This window comes from Panthera leo, chromosome A3 (genome assembly GCF_018350215.1).
Source record: "Panthera leo isolate Ple1 chromosome A3, P.leo_Ple1_pat1.1, whole genome shotgun sequence".
NCBI lineage: Eukaryota > Metazoa > Chordata > Mammalia > Carnivora > Felidae > Panthera > Panthera leo.
In genome coordinates, this window is record NC_056681.1 from 27,768,927 (window position 1) to 27,791,738 (window position 22,812).

General features: G+C 55.5%; 2 protein-coding genes across 2 annotated transcripts in view; one reads left to right on the forward strand and one right to left on the reverse strand.

Annotated features, from left to right (window-relative positions):
- The first annotated feature begins 2,882 nt into the window (after positions 1–2,882).
- FAM110A (family with sequence similarity 110 member A) overlaps positions 2,883–22,812 on the forward strand; it is a 122,408-nt gene continuing 102,478 nt past the window's right edge. The window contains exon 1 of the mRNA XM_042931369.1: positions 2,883–3,060. The gene's annotated coding sequence lies outside the window, so the exon portion shown is untranslated. The remainder of the gene's footprint in view (positions 3,061–22,812) is intronic.
- SCRT2 (scratch family transcriptional repressor 2) lies at positions 8,618–20,347 on the reverse strand. Its single transcript, XM_042931366.1, has 2 exons — positions 20,215–20,347; positions 8,618–9,408 (listed from the first exon to the last, which is right to left on the reverse strand). The coding sequence occupies exons 1-2, from the start codon at positions 20,345–20,347 to the stop codon at positions 8,618–8,620; spliced, it is 924 nt and encodes a 307-aa protein (XP_042787300.1).

A 22,812-nucleotide genomic window follows, 5' to 3' on the forward strand; every position in this document is an offset into this window, starting at 1 on the left:
AACCCTTGAGTTTCCTGTTCTTATTTTAGGCAGGAAGTTGGCTTCTGTCTCCTGCAGCTTCGGTGCCTGCGGGGCATCTCCTTGGGGGCTTGGGACAGTTTCACACTTAACCGCTTCTCATAGTCACAAAATGACTGCTGGTGCCCGTGGGGACAGGCTCCTTCTTCACTTATGTCTTAGCTCAGCTCTCACTTAGCTATTATTCCAAAATACCGTAGACTGGGTGGCTACAGCAATAAATGCTCATTTCCCACAGTGCTGGGAGCTGGAAGTCTGAGATCGAGGAGGGGTGAACCCCTTCCCAGTTCACAGACTGCTGTCTTCTTGCTGTGTTCTGGGCGAGGGAGCTCTCTGAGCTTCTGCCCTCAAGGGCACACATCACATTCATGAGGGCTCTGCCTGCCCCCAAACCCCACCTCCACATGCCATCGCACTGAAGATCAGGCTTCCACATATGAATTTCGGGGGGGGGGGGGGGACGCACACTCAGTCCATAGCAGTTCACGTCCAGAAGAGAGAGAAACCTCCCTCAGCGATGATGGGGTTAAAGCCCTTCTCTTGGGTCTGGTTCGGCTGGCTTGAGTCAGGATTAATAATGTTCCCCAGAGACATGCCATGTGGGAGCTGCTTAAGCATGGGTGTTGGAGCCTGTCACCCACTGGGGTGACCGGGACTGGCCCAGAGGAGACCAGTCAGCCACACCCCTGAGGTCAGCCTCCTTTGAGCCACTCAGGGGGGCTCAGGGATGGGTGGATGTCTGGACAGATGTGAGGTTTGTTGCTGAGGAAGGGAGGAAGTGAAGGCCTGAGTGTCAGTGTCAGGGGCTCTTGGCCCACCTTGGATTTCAGCTGAAGTTGTGGGGGGAAGCTCTGTGCAAGCCGGGACTCACCCAGCACTGCCAGCTTCCCAGCCCACGCTCCCTGTGTCGTCTACATGTTCCATCCCTGCGGGAGCTTTGCTCATTCACCAGCACGTGCCAGAGATGTTAGGGTGTTCACTTCTGGGGACAGGAGCTGGGGGGCAAAAGCCAGCCTTCCATTGTCATGGGTGGGCACATTGTGAGAGGTGTTCCAGACCATTTGGAACTTTCCAGACCCTTTGCAGACACCAGCAGTACCCAGCCCTGTTGTTGTAGCAGTGACCTCACTAACACACTCTCTGTCTTATTCCTCTTGCCCGCCCCCCACCCCCCCACCCCGGGTTCCTAGGATCACCTCCCAAAGACACTGCCTGCACTTGAATCTCAGGCTCTGCTACTGGTGGGGGGAGGGGCACAAAACTAGGGCAAAGGGGCAATTTCATAGGTCATCCCCAATAGTTCTTCCTGTTGCCTGGGTTAAAATTACACATCTCTTACTCGATGTGTGACCTTGGGCCAGTCAGTCCCCTGTCTGTGCCTCAGTTTCCTAACCTGCAAAATGGCCATAATCATGTCACCTAATTTGTAAGGCTGTTTGTTGGAAGAATGAAGAGAGAGGACGTGGGCAAAGTCCTTAGAACAGTGCCCAACACACTGTAAGTGCTCAATAAATATGAGCTGTTTGATTACATTTTAAATTAATAATAGATCTTGAAGGTCTCTCCGTGCTTTTGCACTCCCAGACTAGTCTCAGTGTGTTAGCCAAGATTCTTGTTTGCAAGTGATGAAAGCCAGTGTGAATTAGCTTAATGGAAATGGGGACACTTGGCTCCCTTGACTGTGGGGTGAAGCCGGGCCTCAGAGAAAAGTGGGTTCAGAGATGTTTTCTCTGTCTCTCGCTGGACAGAGGGATTACCTCCACCTTTTGATAAGAGAAGGTTTAGACGAGAGAGGTTTAAAACACTAAAAGTGTAACCTTTCATGGAAAAGAGTCTGGAAATAGGAAATCTGGGGCTGGGTTGGTGGCCCCATGGCCACTAGGGGCACAGACCCTTTCTATCTGTCCACTCCATCTTTTTAGAGTAGGGCTTTTATTCTCAGATTGCCCTTCTGGATTAAGATTGATGTTCAGGGGCGCCTGGGTGGCGCAGTCGGTTAAGCGTCCGACTTCAGCCAGGTCACGATCTCGCGGTCCGTGAGTTCGAGCCCCGCGTCAGGCTCTGGGCTGATGGCTCGGAGCCTGGAGCCTGTTTCCGATTCTGTGTCTCCCTCTCTCTCTGCCCCTCCCCCGTTCATGCTCTGTCTCTCTCTGTCCCAAAAATAAATAAAAAACGTTGAAAAAAAAAAAAAAGATTGATGTTCAAGTGTCAGCCTGGAAGGAGGTAGAGAAGTGGAAAGGCAAAAGGTCATGACCCCCTCCTTTTTAGGGGGCTGTCTCGGAACTTCCGTATAATCCGTTCCCTTGCATGTGCTTGGTCAGAACGTGGTCTCACGGCCACCCCTGGCCGCAAGGGCAGCTGGGATATGTAGTCTGCATTCAGCGTGGCAATGTGCTCAGCTAAAACTGGAGTTCTCTTACTAAGGAAAGCGAGAAGGGATAATGGTAAGTAGCTAGCAGGTCTTATGACTCAGAGAGGCAAAGAGAGGAAATTTCCAAATTCTAGCCAGATGCCCACATTTGAGCCAATCAGCCATGACCATGAGGGACAGAGACTTTTTTTTTTTTTTTTAAAGCATAAGCTGCCTTTATTGATTATGACTTAAATGTATGTAGTTCATTAAAAAATAATTACTGGTCGTTCATCTGCTATCGGCTAGGCATTGTGCTAGACCTAGGGGATTTTATGATGAGCAAAAAAGACACTTCATTCTCAGTCTCGTGAAGTTTATAGTCTGGTGGAGGAGGAGACAGATAATGACCAAATAATCACACTGATTAACGGAAAAGTGTACTGATGGTAAGTGCCCTAAATGAAGAGCATGTGGCCCCTGAGGAAGTGACAATGCAGCTGGGAGATGAAGGATGAAAAGGGGCTTAACTCCTGAGGGTGGCAGTGACAGCAGTTCAGATAGAGTATGTCACTGGTGGCGAGAACCGCTTATGCAAAGGCCCTGTGGCAGGAGAGAGCAAAACTGCTGCAGCGAGGCAGCTGGCCACATGGTTGAAGATTCAGCTAGAATGACTGGAAGAGCCAGGCCAGGTAAGGAAGGCTTCAGAAGTCACCCTAAGCGCGTTCCACTCCCCCGCCCAGGATGTCGTTGAAGTGTTTTAAGTAGAGAAGTGGGGGGAGTGGTAGTGACATGATCAGTAAAGATCCCTCATTTTTGAAAAGAACCCTATGGCTGCTGTGAGGAGAGGAAGGGAGGTGGGGGAGGCAGAATGGATCCAGGGAGGCCAGTGAGAAGGCTGGTCCCATTGTCCAGGTAAGAGTTGATGGTAGCTGTGGACTAGGGTGGGGATGGAGAAAATTGAGAGGAAGCTGGTGACAGATTAGATGCTAGGGCAGGGGAGACAGAGGTGGGAGAGGGGACTTCTGGGTCTTTTGGCTGCAAGATGGGATGGGTGCTGGCGCCATCCACGGAGGTGGGGAACCCTGGAGGAGAACCACACCGCAGCCTCCGACTTGGGCTGGTCTGCGTGCTGTTGGGATATTGGGAGTGGAGGTGGCCTGCAGGCAGATACAGGTTTGCAGCTTAGAGAGGAGGTTGGAATTGAAAATGTGAATGTGCACATCTGCTTGTGGGTGGAAACTGAGGCCATGGGTGTCATGAGCTCATTTTCCCCCCCGAGGGTACAGTGAGAGGAGGAGAGCCTAGGAGAGAACCCTGAGGAACACAAACCTTACAAGAAGGAACAGGAAATGAGTTTCCTTCCTTGGGTGCGGATACGAGCGCCTGCAAAGTTGCTAGATGGAGGACCGGAGAGCTGAGCCCCGGAGGTCTTCCTCTGAGAGGACTGTGAAAAGCAGAATGGATTGTTCTGCCAGTTGAGGCGCTGAGGGCTACAGCGGGGCAAGCCTGAGCTGCCAGACTTCAACAATAAAGACACTCCTGTCACAAACCGCGAAGTCCAGAGGCAGCATCCTGAGCGGGCTTCAGGGACGTTTTGTCAGCGCTCCCTGGTGTCATCAGGGATATGGGCTTTTTTCGTCTCTCGGCTTTGCCATCCAGGGGGTGGGCTTCATGCTAAGGCTGGTTCCCTTCAAGGTCACGAGATGATAAGCTTCCTCGTTCACGTCCAGGGAGAAGAGAGACTTGGCTTCCTTTCTCTTAAAGGAGAGGGAGAAGCGGACTTTCCTGAAAGCTTCCAGCGAGCCTCTCCTTAAGTTTCACTGGCCAGAACTGAGTCACCTCCCCATTTATCAGCCCCTAGGGGGTGAGATTACTTTTTATCCGGTCAGGACCACCCTTTAAGCTGATGGTCAGGTCCCAAATTGCATGGCTGCCAGTCAAGGAGGGAAGGACGGGATCTAGATAGTGGGAATCAGCATCGATTCCCATCTCCCTCTGGGGCGCCTTCTGTATTGCATGCTAGAGAGTTAAAAACTACATTCTCAGACTTCCTTGCAGTCAGGATAATGACAGTGAATTAGGTTCCGCCAGTTAGATGCCCCGCTGCGGAGTTCGGATGGCAGAGGTGGGCAGGGGCCATTTTCTTATTGCCTTGTCTCTTGCTGCTGGCGAGATGGTCATGGAGGCCCTAAGTTTTCTGTGACAGTGTTCCAGTGTTGGGCCACCAGCACAGTGGGAGACAGGAGACCGTTTTAAAGGCAGTGGCAGTGGCCCCCTGGCCCTTGGGTCACACCGAGAGTGCTGTGTTCTTGAACTCAGTAGTTCCAGTGAGACTGCTGATATCCCTGTCTGGTTTTGGAGGAAGTGGCTGCTCCCCTGGTGGGCCGGTTCTGTGGAGATGTTCTAGGGGGTCCAGCTGAAGGCTCTTCCCCTTTGGTCCTTCCAACAATTCTGTCAGCAGCAAATCCCTGTGTTAACCACTTTCTGCTTCAAGGGGATTTAATACAGGGAATGAGATGTTTGTAAAATGTGGGTCTAGCGTGGGTTCTGTTCCCTGGGTCTGAAATAAACGTAACTGACACAACCCCAGGTTAGAAGCAGTGTGGGGGCTCCTGGGGGGCTCAGTCAGTTGAGCGTCTGATTTCGGCTCAGGTCATGAGCTCACGGTCCCGTGGGTTGGAGCCTGACATCAGGCTCTGTGCTGACAGCTCAGAGCCTGGGGCCTGCTTTGGATTCTGTTGTTTCCCTCTCGCTCTGCCCCTCCCCCGCTTGTGCTCTGTCTCTCTCAAAAATAAATATTTAAGGGGCGCCTGGGTGGCTTGGTCGGTTAAGCGTCCGACTTCGGCTCAGGTCATGATCTCACGGTCCGTGGGTTCGAGCCCCGCGTCAGGCTCTGTGCTGACCACTCAGAGCCTGGAGCCTGTTTCAGATTCTGTGTCTCCCTCTCTCTGTGACCCTCCCCCGTTCATGCTCTGTCTCTCTCTGTCTCAAAAATAAATAAACGTTAAAAAAAAAAAATTTAAAAAAAAAATAATAAATATTTAAAAAAGAAAGAAGCAGTATGCAGTCACAGAGGACTATGTGTGGCTGGTTAGGGAAGGCAACAGGTGCCTGGGCCCCTCAAAGCCCCTTTGGAGATTTTGTGTGTGTGTGTGTGGGGGGGGATCCCCAAACCGCTGTCATTGCTGGAGACATATAGCACATTGCTCAGATTATAGCCACTTGTCCAGAGGTATGTGAAGGGAAAGGCAGACAGGCACCAGTAATAAAAGTTGAGTGTACTGCCCACAAAAGGAGGGACCCCAAAAGCTGGCCCCAGGGGAGACTGAGTTCCAGCCTGCAGCCTGGCATCCAGCCCTCAAAGCACATGGCCTTGCCTCTCTGAGTCCACGTTGGGGGTTTGCGTTAGGTGGCACGGTGTTGTGGTCCCCAGGGAAGTTTTCGGTAAGGTGAGGACACTTTTGTAGTTTGAAAGCTCACCAAGGCAGCTGGCCAGGGGGAGGGATGGCTGTTCAACACATTCCTGAACACCCTTGATGACAGTTGACTGGCCCTGGGGGCAGCTTACTGTTTTGGGGTAACTTTGCCTGCTGAGCCAAAGTTCCACCTTTCTGCATGCATGTACTTGCCCAGGTGTGATCAGTAGGGCTGGCCAGAACCTTCCCCCCCCCCCACCCCCCCCACCCCCACCCTGGCCAAAGCAGCAGGGGATGAAGTGGGGAACCATAAAGGGGTTGTAAACCGGCTATCAAGAGAGAAATCTGGCTCTGGCTCACAGTTGTATTTGTTTGGCAGGTAGAGTTAACTCGATTGCAATTCTTTAAGGTGAGACACAGTCTTTCCTGTGAGTTTACAGGCTCCAGTATTCCCTAATGTATCAAAGCAACCTGCTTCATTCATGCTATTGATCGGGCTCTTGAAATCTTTTGAGTGTTCGACCCCAGTTGTTGAGGAGTATTTAGGACTGAGGATGCTTGGGACCTTGTGGATGCCAAAGGACCTCTGGAGTGTGTGACCCCTGGCGGCAGCTACACGGTGGTCACGCTAAGGGGAGGGAAATGGAGTGGAAAAGATGCAGCTGCAATAAACAAGATTAATATGAAACAAGATGAATATGTAACAAAAAAATGTAAAAAGAGAAAAAAATCCAGCTGCCTCTCAGATGCCTCCTCTGCCCACGCCCCACCCCCAATCACAAGGTCTAGAGGCGCTGGTGAGTGGCCAAAGTCCCTTTAATATCCCTGAATTGCGTTACAAGTAATACTGCTGGAGGTGAGGAAGGGAGGGGGGTCTGGGGTGCGAGATGGGGGAGGAGGAGGGAGGGGGAGCGCCAAGCGCTCATACAAAATATGGCCAAAAGGCTTAGCATGCATGGAAAATTATTGCTGTCAGAAGTTCCTATTTACAGGGTCAACACCCTCCGTAATTGCTTCTGCGACCCCTCTCCCTCCCCCCATCCCTGCTGCCTCCCTTCCCAGGTGGGCCTGGAGCTGAGAAGCCCTCCCTAGAGAAGGGCCCCTGCTCCAGGGGCCCCTCCAGTCTCCACCCTCCTCTGTGGCTGGGAGGAAAGAGGGAGGGGTCGGAGAGTCCAGGACTCCTGCCCCCAGAACTGGGCGCCTAGTGATGGGGCAGAGGCGTGTGCTTAAAGCAGGGGGGGCCAGGGCCCGTGAGCGTGGAGGTGTGTGCTTCGGTCCTCGCCCGGGCATGCGAAAGCGCGGCGGGGGAGGTAGTGGCGGCCCCTCTGCCCGGGAGAGTTGCATAGACGTGGCCGGGAGGGAGCGCTCCTCCCGGGAGCGGAGCAGGCCGGAGGCCCCAGCGGGGTCCGGGGCTCAGTCGGTCCCTGGAACCTGGGGTCCCTTGAGAAGAGGAATAAATAGGAAACAAATCGAGGAGGCTCCTCTCTCCGGTCTCCCTGGAGTGGGAGTGGAAGGCTCAGGAGGGTGGGGACCTGCCCCATGACTGGATCTCCTGATACCCCTCACCGCCCCCCCCCCCCCCCCCTTGAGGGTAAGCAGGCTATCCCTGTCATTCTCGTGCCCCCTCCCCAGAGTTCAGGCTCTGAGGAGGGTGAGGCTTCTCCGTCACTCCCCAAGAGGGGGTGTGAGTGGGGGGTGGGGTGGGAAACAGCTTTCTATGGCCGTTGCTGTCTCTCTCCTTGCCTGGCTCCCTGACCTCCCAGTCCAGCTGGGGAAGCCAGACCATCCCTGGGTGAGGCCAAGAGATTAAATATAACAATAAATAGATAAATAAATAAATACACAAATAAATAACTGGAGAGGCCCAGCCAGACAGGGGGAAGGGCACTTGTGAGGTGCCCCAGACTCCCCCCAACAAATAAGGAGGGGTACCTGTAGTCCTGGGGGTGGGGGAAAGTGCTCAGAGAATCTGGGGAGCGGGCAGCTGGAGACTGGAAGCCCAGGGAGGGGCTGTCCTGGGGTGAGAGGAGGACTACATTAATGGGGCAGGGCCTGAACTGCCCCTCAAGTCTGCCCCTGGTCAGGTGAACACAAAAAGATGAGAACTGCGGGGAGGAGGAGGGGGTCTGGAGAGAGTAGGGGGTGGGAGCGGTTGAGAAGGCCCTAGGACCGAAGAGGGTGGGAGATATATGTGAGCATGGTACAGGGGGCTGTGAATGGCTGGACCTAAGGCCAGGGTATGGAGGGGATCAGGGACAGACCGGGGACTCCAGGAGGGGTGAGGATTGGATCCCTAGATGGGCACACATACAGCGAGACCCGGCAGAGGCCAGAAGGACGGTCTGGGGTTGGAATGTGGTCTGGGAGCTGCAGGGCCTGCGTACCGGTGTGGATGAGGAAACCACAACAGACGTGAGAGTCAAAGGTAGGTTTGGGCCTTAGATTGGGGTTCCAATAGAGGAACGATAGGAGAGACTCAGCTGAGAAGTGGGAAGAGAAGTCTGAAAGAGGGGAGAGGTGCAGGATCTGGGCGGAAGGAAATCTGGGGCCAGGGAGAGGTGCGGACCTGGTGCCTGAGTTGGGAGCAGGGGGTCAAGGTCCGAGTCTCAGGGGGCGGAAAGGACGTTGCGGTCGGTCGGGTGCGCTGGGGTAGCCAGTGCCAGAGGTGAGCGGTGGTTCTCGGGGCGGGAGAGAAAAGTTCCGGGCTGGGAGGGGTTCCCCACGAGGGGGGAGGGGTGGGCAGGGAAACGCTGTTGGGACGCGGAGAGGATGGAGGTGGAGGTGGGGGGCCCCGAGGGCGGCGGCGGCGGCGGCGGCGGCGGCGGGCGGCTCAGCTGGCGGGGCCGGCGGGCGGCGGCGGGGGCGGCTCGGCCCCCTTGACGCAGGCGGCCTCGCAGTGCTTGTGGAGGTAGGACTTGAGCGCGAAGCTCTTGTCGCACTGGCGGCAGCGGTAGTGCTTGAAGGCCGAGTGCGTCTGCATGTGCGCGCGCAGGTTGGAGCGGTCGGCGAAGGCCTTGCCGCAGTGCGCGCAGCCGAACGGCTTCTCGCCCGTGTGCGAGCGCATGTGGCCCTGCAGCAGCCAGGGCCGCGAGAAGGCCTTGCCGCACACGCCGCACTTGTGGCGCAGGTTGTGCGTGAGCACGTGCATGGCCAGGGCGGGCATGGACACGTACGCCTTGCCGCACGTCGGGCACTTGCGCGCCAGCTGGCTGTCCAGGCTGCGGTGCGTCTGCTTGTGGCGGCTCAGGTTCGACGACGTGGCGTACGTCTTGCCGCACTCGGCGCACGCGTGCCGGTGCCCGCCGCCCGCCGGCGCCCCCGCGCGCCCCGCGCGCCCCCCGGCGCTCCCGGCGTCCCCCGCGCCGCCCGCGTCCCCGCCGCCCGCGCCGCGCCGCCGCCGCGAGCGCCCGTCCGAGATGAAGAAGGCGTCCATGGAGTAGCTGTCGGTCACGGCCGCCTCCCCGCGGAAGTAGCGCGCCGACAGGCTGGACTGCGGGCTCTCGGGGTCGCTGTACTCCTCCGGCGCCGCCGGCGGGTAGGCGGGCTCGGCCGGCGCCAGCTCCAGGCCGGGCTTCTGGTCCGCATCGTAGCTGCTGGGCGGCAGGCAGTGCGGGGCGTAACCTGCAGGGGCGGGAAGGGAGCGGGGACGTAGGTGAGGCGCCGCAGGGGGCAGGTCACACTCCCGGCGCTCTCCAGCGCGGCGTCCCGGAGCTCGCTCTTGGGAAATGTTGGCGCTCCTAACGAAGACGGCGGTCGCTGTCCTGCGCCTCCGCCCTGCCTGTGTTCACATCTTCCCGCTATGGGCCACCGATGAAACAACCCCTGCGCCACCCTCTTGGAGCATGGCGCCCCCACGGTTCCACGGGCTGTGTGTTCGCTAGCTTCTTAAGTGCTCACAACCACGCACTGAAGGTCTTACTGTTTTTCACACCCACTTTACAGACAGAGACGTAGAGTCTAAACTCCCAGCTAGTAAGTGATAGAGCCAAGATTCAGACCTTAGCAGGTTGACGCCAAAGGCCATGCTGCCTTTATTCTAACAGCATTCTGCCATTCCAGTGCTGTAACTTCTTTGAATCTGTTTCCTCATCTACAAAATGGAGCTTATAATTGGGCTCTCCCTCCCAGGGTCTTTGGAAGGGCAGAGTTAAGTGATGAAAAGAAGCACGTATTAAGCATGCACTGGGCCCTGCTTCAGTGCTTTATGCATGTTAACTCATTCAGTCCTTACAGGCCCTACAAAGTGGTGCCGTTATCATCCCCAATTTCTGTGTAAGGAAATACAGAGAAAGGGAGAGAAGGAGTACCCAGTAATTACTATATAAATGTTAGCTATTATAATTATGCTTTTTATTTGCTTGAATAAGTGTCCTCACTGAAGGTTATTTAATTGTCTGCCTACCCCACCAGGCTGTGAGCTTCCAAGGGCTGGATTTGTGTGCCCAGCATGTGCCTGGCTTAAAAAAACAGGTGTGCAATGAGTAGATGTTGCATAAATGAATTACAGCCCTGTTAGACCCATCTCCCGGGGCTGCTAGAGGATTTGAGAGGTCAAGTGTGTGGCATGTACTAGGTGCTTCAGGAATGGGACTTCCTTGTACTTGCTCCTGAGCCTGTTTTGCTCCCAGCTCCACTAAGAAGCATTCTGGAGTCTCCCTGTGAGAATTCACCTCCCCCCCTTCTTCCCTCCTCTTTGGAGTTGGACCAGAAATCCTGTCTACCTTGGGTTTGTGTGATTGGTGGGTAGGCAGGCCGAGGCTCGCCCAGGGGATTCCACAGAGGCTTCCCAAGTGCAGGGGCCACCATGATTTGTCTCTCCTTCCCAGGGCCTAGCGTGGTCCTGGCACCCTCCTCAGACCTGGGGTCCGGGCTCTCAGGGGAATTTCTGGCAGACATGCACAACACTTACCGACCTGGCACCAAATTACAAAGTGTTTCCATTGTCTTTGGATTCCAGGAGAACAAGGAAAGTCAGGCCCCTTTCTGAGGCTTCAAGCTGGGGAGTGGCACAGCAGGAGATCTGACCTTCCTTCTGACCTTGAGACCCGTTCTCCCCACTCTCCAGCCTCCCCCACTCAGGAAAACAGGTGGAATAGGACTTTGTAAGCAGGGAACTGGATTCACAGCTTTTCCTTACTTGAAACAGCCTGCCTGCCCGATCCAGCCTCTGTACCTCTTCCTCTCATCTGGAATTTGGGATGGTCACAGAGTAAAGTCTGTGCAGAGTGTCCCCCAGCCCTGAAGGCGAGGGCATGCCCTTTTTTTTCTTTCCCTTCAGCTGCTGGCACAAGACAGTCTGTACACAGAGTGACTGGGGACTGTGGGGGTGGATGACTCAGTAGGGAGGGGCTTGGGTTGCAGAGAAGGCAGTGGGGCTGGCAGTTTTTTAATGGGGGAAGGAGAGTTGCTCCGCCTCCCAGCACCCCATTCCTCCCCTCCTGTCTGCCTTTGGTCTGGAGGCACTCCCCCCCCCCCCCCCCCCCCACTCCAGGAATCAGGCCCCAAAACATTCAGGGAGTATTGTTTCAGACTGAGTTAAATACCTGCCTGGTACTCCCAGACCCCCTGTCCCTGGTACTTCTATTGTAACTCCTGAGATAGTGCAAATATTTATTTAGCGCTTACTGCATGCCAGGCTTTGTGCTGGGCGCTTCACTCCCATCACCTGACCAAATCATCACAAAAACACTTTCACTACAGATAAAGAAACTGAAGTATGGAGTGGTAATGGTGCTTGCTCAGGGGTGGAGCAAGGATTGGAACACTCTGCCCTGCTCCCTTGCTTTCCACACACCCAGAGGTCCCGGAGGAAGTGGCTACCTCCCATCCCCAGGGCCCCAGCTAGCCAGCGCTCCATAAGCATTTGTGAAATGGGTGATAAGTGGCAATGGAGATTTGCGGGGCCAGCCTCACTCCCCAGCCCAGTGTGATCAGCTGTAGGCCATTCTGCCTACCTGGTCTTCGGACAGCTTGACTCCTGGCACAGATTCTGGGTGACCTTGAGCAAGTCGTGTACCTTTCTGTGCCTCAGGGGATAGATAGTATAGGATCCATGTGTCAGGGGATCACTGATCATGTGACCAGCGCGTGTCCTGTTACTGAATAAGGACGGCATACTGGTTAAGAGCATAACCTTGGTGCCCCACTGCCTGGATTGAGTTCTGACTTGACTCTTCCCAGCTGTGTGACCTTGGACAAACTGCTTGCCCTCTCTGTGCCGCTGTTTCCCCAGCCGTAAAACGGGGGATAATGGAAGCATGCAGACAGTTGCGGTAGGGAGTCCGCAAGTAAAGAAACCGTATGTGAAAAGTGAACAAATACTAATGAACATCCTAGAGAACTTAAATGTGTCAGGTGCCATTTTGAGGGCTTTATATACATGAATGCATTCCATCCTCTTGACTCCAAGGTTGGTATCATCTTACAGACCAGGAAATTTAGACACAAGATGGTTAAGCAACGTGCCCGGCTAGTAACTTAGGGCCAGGATCCCAACCCAGGATCCCAACCCAACAATCTCCCCACATGGGTTTCTGTGCTGTGGTTTTGTTGGCATCTGCTAAGACACATCTTGATGCTCTTCTCTGGGTCTCTGTTGCTTCAGGACGTGTAATTTCTACTTCAGGTTTTGGTGAGAAAACTTTTGGTGGGTGGCAGGGGTTCAGTGACCCAGGCCAAGTCCTCACGGACTCCCTGCCTGTGGTGCCCTCTGGTGGCAGCCTATAGCACTGCAGCAACTTACTCCTGTCGCTGGGGGGCTCTTTACATAGAAATAGGGGCGCCTCAAACAAAGGCTGCTCTTCAGCCTAGAGACGGATGCAGAATTGCCTTCAGGACAGGCATTGCAGACCAGACCTGATTCCCAGCAGCTGTGAAGCTCCACGTGCGTTGTGTGGGTGGGGGCGGGGTAGAGTTGTGGGCTAGAAGAGAGTTTTCGTGGTCATATCGGGAGGAGGTGGTTCTAACTTGCTTTGTGACCTTGGCCAGGTTACTTAACCTCTCTGGACTTGGTCTGTACGGAAGAAGGTCGACTGGGATGCTTTAAAGACCCGTTCTGCATCGTGGCTCTTTCTGAATTAGATCCTCAGGCCCTTTTCCTGTCCCTCCAGCACACCCCCAAGCTCCCTCAATTCCACCTCACTCTCCTCAGAGCCACCCTAGACCTCTCCTTGTCTATGTGACCTTGGCAAGTTATGTAACCGTTTTTGTGCCACGTATGTATAAGGGAGCTTGTAATAGCACTGAATGAATTAATGCATATAAAGTGCTTAGTACAATGCTTGGCACACAATAGACTCCCCAGCTGCTATTATTATTATCATTATTATCCCTACATTTCCTGGTGATATCCTTCTAATCTAGCAAGAGGAGAACGAGACACACATGGGAGTCTCAGGCTGCTATATGATCTTGGGCAAACCACCTCACCTCTCTGGGCCTCAACACTGGAGAATCCTTTAGGACGCTAAATTGTATTCTAACTCTGTGCATGGAACCCCAATGGGTTTTCGGTGCTTTCCTCTGTTCCACAGGTGACCATAGATGGCTGAGCTACTTGTCCCCCATCTGACAGAGTGACAGAGTGGGTCACGATAGAGGCAGGAATGGCCAGGGACCCAGGGAGAAGAGACGTGGCTCTCATCCTGGTTCTTTTACTCATATCCTAGCTGTGTGCTCTTGGGCAAGTCACACAGCCTCTCTGGGCTCGAATCCCCCATTGGAGGGATCGGGACTAGAGCCACCCCTGCCACCTGGGGGAAGGCTCAGAAACACTTTGGAGACAGCATACACATGTCACCTGCGAACGACTCTTGGCCTTCTCTGCCTAAGAGTCTCGATACTTTAGATCGAAGGTCCAGAATCTGTTAAAAATGAAAAATCTGGTAGCCAAAGGAATGGTGGGAAGGGAATTTTATGAAGATGAAGGTGCTAGGTGCTCTACAGACACGGTCTCACCCAGCCGTCTGGCCCCTTGGGGTGAGGGGAGGCATTTCTGGTAAGTACCATTAACAGTATCACTGCTTTCATTGAACCTCCCCTGGGTGCCAGGCACAGTGCTAAGCCCAGAGGCCCAGAGAGGGGAGAGGATTTGCCCAAGTTCGCTGGAAGAGCAGCTGGGCTTGTAACCCTCCGAAGCCTGTGTTTTTTTCCAGAACACCCTAGCTGGACGGAGACTGCTAGGGTAGGAAGTTTTCAACTGGTGGGGGGGAAAGGAGCAATGGGTTTCTTTTCTAGGTAACACCCCCCACTTGGCCCGTGTCTGATAGGATGGTGGGGTGTTGGGGGTGGAGAGAAGCTATTTGAGAAACTGTTCCAGCCCCTTGTAAGTTTTTGCAAATAAAACTAACAGAAGTAACGATTGACTCTTGTTAAGCACTTACTCTGTACAAGGCACCCTGCTCAGTGCTCTGTGCACATTACTTCCTCTCTAAGGGAACGTGATAGTCACTTCCTCCAGGGCCGTATAGAAGCTGAGGCCCAGAGAGAGGCCTTGACCCACCTCAGGTCACAAAGCAAGTTCACACCAGAGTTAGGCCAGCCTCCTGCCTCTCAGTCCTTGACTCCCTTTCCCAGGCTCTCCCAGATTCCCAGGGTCCCAACCTTCCTCCAGGGAATTTCCAGCCCCAGTCCCACTGCCCTGCCTTGAGATGGGCAGAAAAAGAGAGGGGCCTGGTAGTGGGCCAGCTTTCCAGGTGGCCCACTTTCCTGAGGAGGGCCCAGCCCTGCTTGGTGGTGGGAGCTGGAGGGGCTGCTGCACGGGTATATTTAGAGCTGCTTCTTGCTGTGCCAGGGCCTCGGGCCTCGAGAATCAGCTCCAGCCAGCTGAGCAGAAAGCCAGGTCTGTCAGCAGCAAAGCGGGATAAAAATAGTTTCTCCTGTCTGCTCACAGAGCTGGGCAAAGGGGCTGGTGCCTCCCCCTCCCCTTATTATAGCATCTTTGTTAGCTGTTCCCTGGGCACCAGACCAGAAATGACACCCACATCCTCCAAGGGCCTAGCAGCTGGTACACCTGCCCACTGGGGAGGGTCCCTGGGAGTCCAGATGAGCAGGGGACAGAGTGAAGTCTGGCCCAGCATGACCACGGCTGTAGGGTGTGGGGCTGACGCCTACTGACCCAGGCCCAGGGAGTGCCTGGAGGATTCCAGGGTCCCTCCCTACCTTCCCCCCACTCAAGAAATCCCACATATTCTGTTTCCTCCTGACTGTGACCCAATTCCTGTGGCCCGTGGGGAGGTCCACAGCTCTGCAGGAATCAATAGGAAAGATTTTTCAAGGGGTTGTGGAGCTAGGAGTGGGTGGCTAAGGGTCTTGAATTGCCTGGCACTGACTGGTCTGCTCCCTTGGGGGAGTCTCCGGAAGGCCCTTGCACCATGCATGCAGGCGCTCCACGCCTCCTGCTTTCTGCCCTCCCCTCCTTCTGTTCCAGAAGGGTACAGTCAGAGGGCCCATTCCAACCTCCCTTCTTACCCAAAGGCTGGCAGCCGGACACCGCAGCTGGGAGGGAGGCCAGGAACTCTGGGGGTCTCATCTCTCTCAGCAAGGGTGTCATCCTGCCTCTCAGAGGGCCTCCAGGCTATGGAGGGTCCCTAGAACATGTAGATGAAGCACTCACCAGGGAGGTGCGACAGGGTCCACCATTTATGCCCCGTGACCTCATGCAAGTCACGGGTCTCCCTGGCCTCGTTTGCCTTTGGAGGTTGGAGCTAACCCTCCCCTGTGCTCACTGCCCTTTGCCCACAGTGTGTGTGGGGGGAGTTGGGGTGTGGGGAGTTTGGGGGATGATATAAATTTCTGTGCTGACATGGGGACTTGATGTATTCTTCTGCTGTCCCTCAGGAACCACAAACAGACGGCTTGAAAAATAGATGCTCAGCTCTGTCCCCTCATGTCACCCTTGTGATCCCAGGCTTAGAGGGGACTGTGGACCCCAGATTCCATATCCCACATGAGCGCTGTTATTCCATACTCCCACTGACTAATGCTTAGAAAAATCAGATTTCTGGGTCCCTGCAAGGTCAGAGCTGAAAGAGATCAAGTTCAGCTGCTTGAGTTCATGAGAAGGAAACTAAGGCTGGGGTTGGGGAGACCAGTCCAAGACCACAGAAAAAGCTAATGGTGAGTCTAAGACATCAACCTGGCAAGCCTTCAGAATGGACCTGGACATGACCTTGAACTAGAAATTCGATCTGGATCATAATCCTGGACCCTGAACATTGACCTGGACCTGATCTCGGACATTGAAACTTGAACTTGGACATGAATTTGTTCTGTCTGAATCTTGGACTGGACTAGCCCAGGACATTGACCTTGGACCTTGTCCTAGACTTAAGGTTGGACCTGGATGTTGGGCCTGGATCTCAGATCTGGACCTGGACTTTGAACCTGGACCTCTGACATGTCTCTAACCTGGATCTTGGGCCTAGATCAAGACTGAGATACCAGGGGAAGTGGTAGTTAAGAGTCAGATGGGCCTGCTGTGTGTCCTTGGGCACCTCCCCAGCTGTCTCTGGGCTCCCTCTGCCAAGGAATTGGGGCAGCCCTTTTGCATCCCTGCTCCCCAGATGGCCTTTCTGAGGTGTGGGGTGGATGTGTTGGGGACTTTCAGCCGGGCTTCCAGGCCTGGCCTGGAGCGACTCCCTGGCGCCATCAGAGGGAGTGAGAGGAAGTGGGCGCTGGTGTAATGTGGTCAACTAGATAAGCCCATGGGCAAGAGTAGGAGTGCTTCTTCAGCCTGCTGGAGAGGCTTAATGTAGCTGTGGAGGGCAGACAACTGTGTTATTGGATTGGCATTGATCCCTCATCTGCCTGGGTCAGATGCACTCTGAAGCAGTACAGGGGCAGGACCAGGGTGGGGGGGGGGGCAGAGGAGGGAGGACAGGGAGCCCAGCTGGAGTTCAGAGTTGGGGTGTGAGGGTGTGATGGAGGTAGGCAGTGAATATGGGCTGAGATCCACGGAGACTACAGCCACGCAGATAGATGAGCAGCAGCCTGCTCTGGGATGGCTGAGGGTTCCCCCAGCATCTCCCCAGGATGCGAAGGGGCGGGCTTGGTGGAGTTGGAGGGCGAGGTTCTGAGAGGGTCAGGAGGATGTGAGTTGGCATCTCACAAGACGGAATCTGTGTTCAGAATCACTCAGGGGAGAGGAGGGGAAGGGGAGGCTGCACTGAGGCAGAAAACAGTGGAGGAGCAAGAGGAGAAGGAGGGGGAGAAACGAGGCATTGTATTGGACAGGATGGTGGAATTAAATCTGGTCTGCCTTCTTTGGGGAGCTCTGCAGAAAGGCCTAGAGATTTTTCCATTTGGGAAGCTTCCCCTTCCCTATTTAGGGGCTCTTTGGGCTGGGGCGAGGCCTGGAGCCCTGATGCACCTGCACCTTTTGCCCAGCCTGTAGAGGCTGAAAAGGGAGGGAGTAGAGCATTGCTTGTGTGTGTGTGTGTGTGTGTGTGTGTGTGTGTGTGTGTGTGTGTGTAGGAGGAGTCCTCCAGGAATCCTCAGCACTCCCAGGCATTCCCTGAGCTGGGAGTACACCTCTTTAATTTGGGGCCCTGAATCTTCATCACTTAGGAGCCAGTGGTTCTCCTGACCTCCACATTCACAGGCCCCCCTCCCCGCACCCCTTCCCAGCTTCCCCTCCCACCAGCCTCATCCTGACCCTGTAGCGGCTGCTGCAGGAATGGCTTGTAAGAGGATCTTTCTAATAACTGGAACTATCTCCAGCCCCAGGCCCTTCCCCCCTTCCCCCCTTCCCCCTCCCTTCTCCTCCCTCCCTCCTTTCCTCCCTCCATCTCCTCACCTCCCCCCCCTCCTCTCTTTCTCCTTGTTTACCCAGCACACTTACACACGCTGGGAGAGAAAAACGTCGGCTCAGCAATTTTTCACACTTCCCTCAAACGCTCAGCAAGGTTATTTCCGGCAGAGTGGAGACAACGGGCCACTAGGAGCCGGTAGGCTCTCTGAGGACCCCCAGCACCCTACCCACCCGTGGGATGAGGGAGCCTTCACTGCCCAGTCTAGCCACACCCCAGGGATAGGAGAGGCCCCTGACAACAGGATGAGGCAGACCTTGTGTTTCCTGGCCATACCCAGGCTTGAAGGGTCACCCCCTGATCTCCGGCACTAACCCTGGACCGCAGATACCGCCAAGAGCGGCTAAGCCAGGGTGCCTGTCCTCACTGTGGGGCAGCCTGCAGAGAATGAAGCCAAGAAATACCTGGTCTCAGAAACTCCGCCACCCTCAGCCAGGCATTGGATGGCAAACAGAATCCTACAGAAACCCCGACAATGGCCCCCTGCATTCTGTTAGACCCTCATCCAGGCATCTCCAGAGCCTCCCATTCCACACTTGACCTTCACAAAAGCTGAGCTTGTCAAAGTTGGAAGGATACTCAGTTCAGCCATCCAAACTCTTTCCCTGCTGGGGAGGCAGAGGACCACAGAAGGGAAGACACTTGCCCAAGGTCACATAGCGAGTCAGAGACCTAGAGCCCAAGTCGCTCAGGGTTCTAGGCCAGGGATCAGACTATCAGGACAGCCGGAGGATTCTCTGGAGGCCAGGGAGCTGGTCTACAACCTTCTGGGGAAAGGGCAAAAGACAAGGAAGTTCTGGGGTGCCAAACCTGGTGGAATCCCTGTGGGAACACCCCTGCTGATAGCTTTGCCCCAACTTTTGCTCTGACCCACCGTTCACTCAGGGGCTCCTTTCAAAGCTTTTTTGGCCTGAATTCAAAGCAAGGCACTCCTGCCTCCCTCCTGAGGAATAGTTTGCAGTTTAGACTGTGCATGAGAAATTCTCTAGGCTTCTCTGGGTTTCCTCAACTGGCCTGGGGACAGGACCACAGAAGCCTCAGGGGGTGGGAGCCCAGGATTTTGTGCCAGTCCCCCAAGGGATCCACATCCCAGTCTTGCAGGCATTTCTACCCAGATCCTAGCACACACACGCCCCAGCCCTGGCATGGTCCCAGGTCCACCCTCTGTCCTGCCAGCACTCAGACAAGCCCAGCCATATCCCTGGGCCTCTGTCCTCGAACCCAAGAGGCCCTGGGGTCAAGAAAAGAGGACAGTAGAATGAGAGACCTATGGGCGAAGAAAATGGGGGTTGGTTCTCTTGGGGATCTGGAGGAGGCCAGGGGCTGAGGGGCTGCAGCTGTATCCCTGATCACTCCCTAATTTCTTTGACCTTGATGAGGTCACAGAGCCTTTTGCCCAGCGCCCTCTTGCTACCTGGCTTGACAGAGTGATGGAATGTGGGTGAAGTGCTTGGCAATCCCCAAGGTGAAACTCCCACCCTCCCTGGCTCCTGCCTTCACCACCTCAGCCCACCCCCCATTCTCAGCCCTTTCTTCTCTTCTTTTTCTCTCCTCCCCTCTTCTTCCTCATCTCCCCCTCCCCACACACCCCAAAGCCAATGCCACATGTGATGTCAGATTTCTTACTGCCAAAGGGATGCCTCTTCTCCAGACACCTGCCCTGGTGTGGGCCATCAGAGGAGAACCCTTTTGTGATCCCCTTGATGGGGGATGGGATCTACGGAAGCAGTCTCAGATTCTTCTCTACATCCTTCAGAGATCACCCCCTTCTGAGCCTGAATGACCTCTCTTGTCCCTCAAACCCTTGTCCCTGCGGGAACTTGCTCTGAGAAGAGATGGAGTGTGTTGGGGGTGGGGACTTACAAGGAACAGCAGGGCTGGCTCTGGAGGGGGTTGAGAAGCTGGAGTGGGGAGGGAGTGCAGCCCAGGGGACCAGGAGCCACTTTGGGGGAACCCCTCCTAGAAATCCCCTCTTCCTTGCAGTCCCCAGGACAGGCCCAGCCTTTGGCAGGCATGTGGCTGAGGGTAACAAAAGAGTTGCTGAGAGAGGGGACCTGAGAACACTTGTCTGGCATCGCCAGGGGGAGCAGGCTTGAAGGGAAGGAGGGAGCCCCCAGCTACACCCAAGGAGCCAACCCTGTCTCCCCAGGGACTGGTAGTGCAGGCCCGCTTATCTTCTCCACCAGGGCAGTACACTCAGACATCCAGCCTCCTTCCCTCCACTGGGGAGAGGGGACCCACAGACTGCCTTGTGCATTAGCCCCCCAGCATTAGCCCTTCGTGGGTGCCTCTCTCTCTCTCTCTCTCTCTCTCTCCATTCTCTCACCACCCCTCACTCCAGCCCCGTTTAGGGCCACAACTTTCTAAGTCCGGGCTGGCGCGTGGCTGTGGGATGGATCGACCCTGCGACTTTCCCTTTGTAGGGACCTAGCCCCTGCCCCGCCCGCCCGGCCCTCGGGAAGCCCAGGAGGCGCACACAGCCAGGGAAATCTCTACCCGGGGTTCCCTGCCGCGCGCACCCCTCCTCGTGGCCCGAGTTGGGGAGGGCCCGAACTCCCCTCCCTCTTTCCCTCCCCCCCGCCACCCCCCCCCCCCCCCCCCCCCGCCGGGTCCTACTCACCGTTGTCCCCGGGCGGCCCCCGGGCGCCAGGCAGCACGTAGGCGGTCTCCAAGGGGTGGTAGGTGGGGGCCGGCACCCCGCTGCACTGGAAGCCGTCCCCTTTGATCTTCTTTACCAGGAAGGAGCGCGGCATGGTGCGACTGGCGGGGGGCTCGGCGGGGGCACTTGCGTGGGGCCCCGGTGGGGGGAGGCGGCCAGCCGGGCGCGATTGGCTGTCGGCGCGGGGTTTCAGCACTGGACAGCTCCCAGCGGGCGGGCGGGCGGGCGGCAGCGCGGAGCCGGCACCGGTGGCGGCGGCCCCGGCTCTGGCTCGGGCTCCCGCTCGGGCTTGGCGGCGGCGGCGCGCAGACAGGCGATCGCTGGAGCTGTGCTCAGCACTCCGGCTGCCTGCCGGCTTTATATGGGACGCAGGCTGGAGGAGATCAGGTGGTCCCCTAGCAATGGAACTGTTCAGCGCTCTAATCCATCAAATGTCCCCCAGGACAATCGCTCCGCACACGTTCCCCTGAACCGGCAGCGGTGGGGGCAGGCCAGGCGCAGGGAGCAGCGGGCAGGCAGGAGGGGAGAAAGTGAGGGCGAGAAAGGCGCAGAGATACAGAGAGACGGAGAAAGAGGAGGGGGGGGGGGGTGGAGGGAGAGAGAGAGGAGAGAGGAGATACACAGAGAAAGACAGAGACATACACTGAAAGAGGTAGAAATAGAGACCGAGATAAGGACAAAAAGACACAAGAGAGAAACAGAGAAAGAAGGAAAACAGACATGGAAAGAAGTAGCAACACACGCTCACACACCCATGGGAGAAAAAAAGAGATCCAGACACACAAAAAGAAAGCCCCCCCAGGGATGCAAAGAAAGGGAAAGAAAAGTGTAAGATAGAGGGAGAAGCCGAGGGGAGAGGACAGAGAGTGGTCCGAGCAGCCGGGGTTCAGGCACATGGGGACACAGGGAAGGGGATGCAAAGAAAAGAGTGTGAGCTCGCCAGCCGCGACCCTCCTGCCTCCAGTCCTCTCCCTCTCCCCCAATTCAGAAGTGGCCAGTGTGGACACTCAGCTTTAACTAGAGGAAGTCGGCACCCCCACCCCAGCTTGGCCTCCCACTGAAGCCCCTGTTGGGTTTGGGGTTCAACTTTCTTCTCCCAGAACTGGTGGGGGCAGCAAGTCCCCCATGCCGATGCCGGCCCCTCTCAGCCGGTCCTGTTCCGGTGCCTAGCTCAGGCAGGCGCTGCAAGAGGAAGTGAAAATCGTCCAGTAATTAATTTCCCTGCTGCCGGGGGGTGGTGGTTTTGACACATCCGAGGCTGTGTCTTTCCCTGAAGCGGGGAGCAGACAATAGAGACACGTGGACTGGGAAGGGAGAGGGGGGAAGGGAGGGGGAGCGGGGCTCCCGCTGGAACTCTTTGCAGGTCAGCTCCTTTGTCTCCAGGAGGATCTGAGCAGACCCCCCCCCCCCACCATCCTGCCAAAACCTAGGGGGAGCCTCTATATCTTGGAGGATCGAGGAGCAGGAGAACTCAAACCCCTGCCCAGAGACTTGCTTGGCAAAGTGCCATGGTGGTGGGCTGGCCTCAGCAAGTATGGGATGGCCAGTGCACAAGAGTCCCAGAATTGGACTCCAGGAATGTCAGGATCTCATTGGTCAACAGCATTCTGTTTATGGGATGCCAGGCTGACGGAGTGGGGATGTGCTTTTGGCACTGGGTCATTCGATACCAGTTGGGAGACTAAGACCCAGAGAGAGTATGGAGGTGCCTGAGGTCCCACAGTGAGTCAGCAGAAATTTCCAGAGACCCTTGTGTGGCCTTTGGGCACCACCGAGTGAGGGGCTCCCACTAGTCTTTGAGGTGTGATGTGGAACCTTGGAATAAAACATGGACCCTTGAGCTTGCCAAGGCCCTGCACGATCTGGGGGAGTGGTGCCCATCTTCCCAGCCGTATTGCCTCATATTTCCCCCCTGGGACTTTTTTCAAATCTCAGTCACTGAGGGTTGAGATGATCATATCCCTTGACACATGGCATACCCCTGTGTTCCCTACACCAGCCATACAAGCAACTTCTAGTTCTTTAGGTTTGGTGCCCGGTGGCTTATCTCTTGGCCTCCACAGTGTTTCCTCCTTTAGATTGTCCTTCCCTCCACTTCATCCTAGCACGCCCCTACTTGTCCTCAGGACTTAGCTGAGGGATCACTTCCTCTAGGGAAAGTAAGTATCCCTGACTTCCTGTATTGTAGACTAGGTCAGCTAGCCCATTAGCCCCTGAGCTTCATGGGGACAGGGACTCTGTCCCATGTGTGGCTCAGCATACTCTTACAGGGTGCAGTGGGGGCACCCCAGCTATCTTACTTGCTAGCTGTGGAATGGTGGGCAAGTTATTCAACTGCTCTGTGCCTCACTTTCCCCCTTTATAAAATGGGAATAGTAATTGCTGTTAGCTCAGGGGCTTGGGAGCATTACAAGAGTTGCTATATGTAAAAGGCTTGGAATGGTGCCTCGCCTATTCTAGGTACTCAATACATGTGGCTTTTATATGCACAGTTGTACCTGGAGCACCCACGTGTTTGTGGGGTTCTGTGGAGTAAGTGGTGGCAATCCTAGTCCCTGC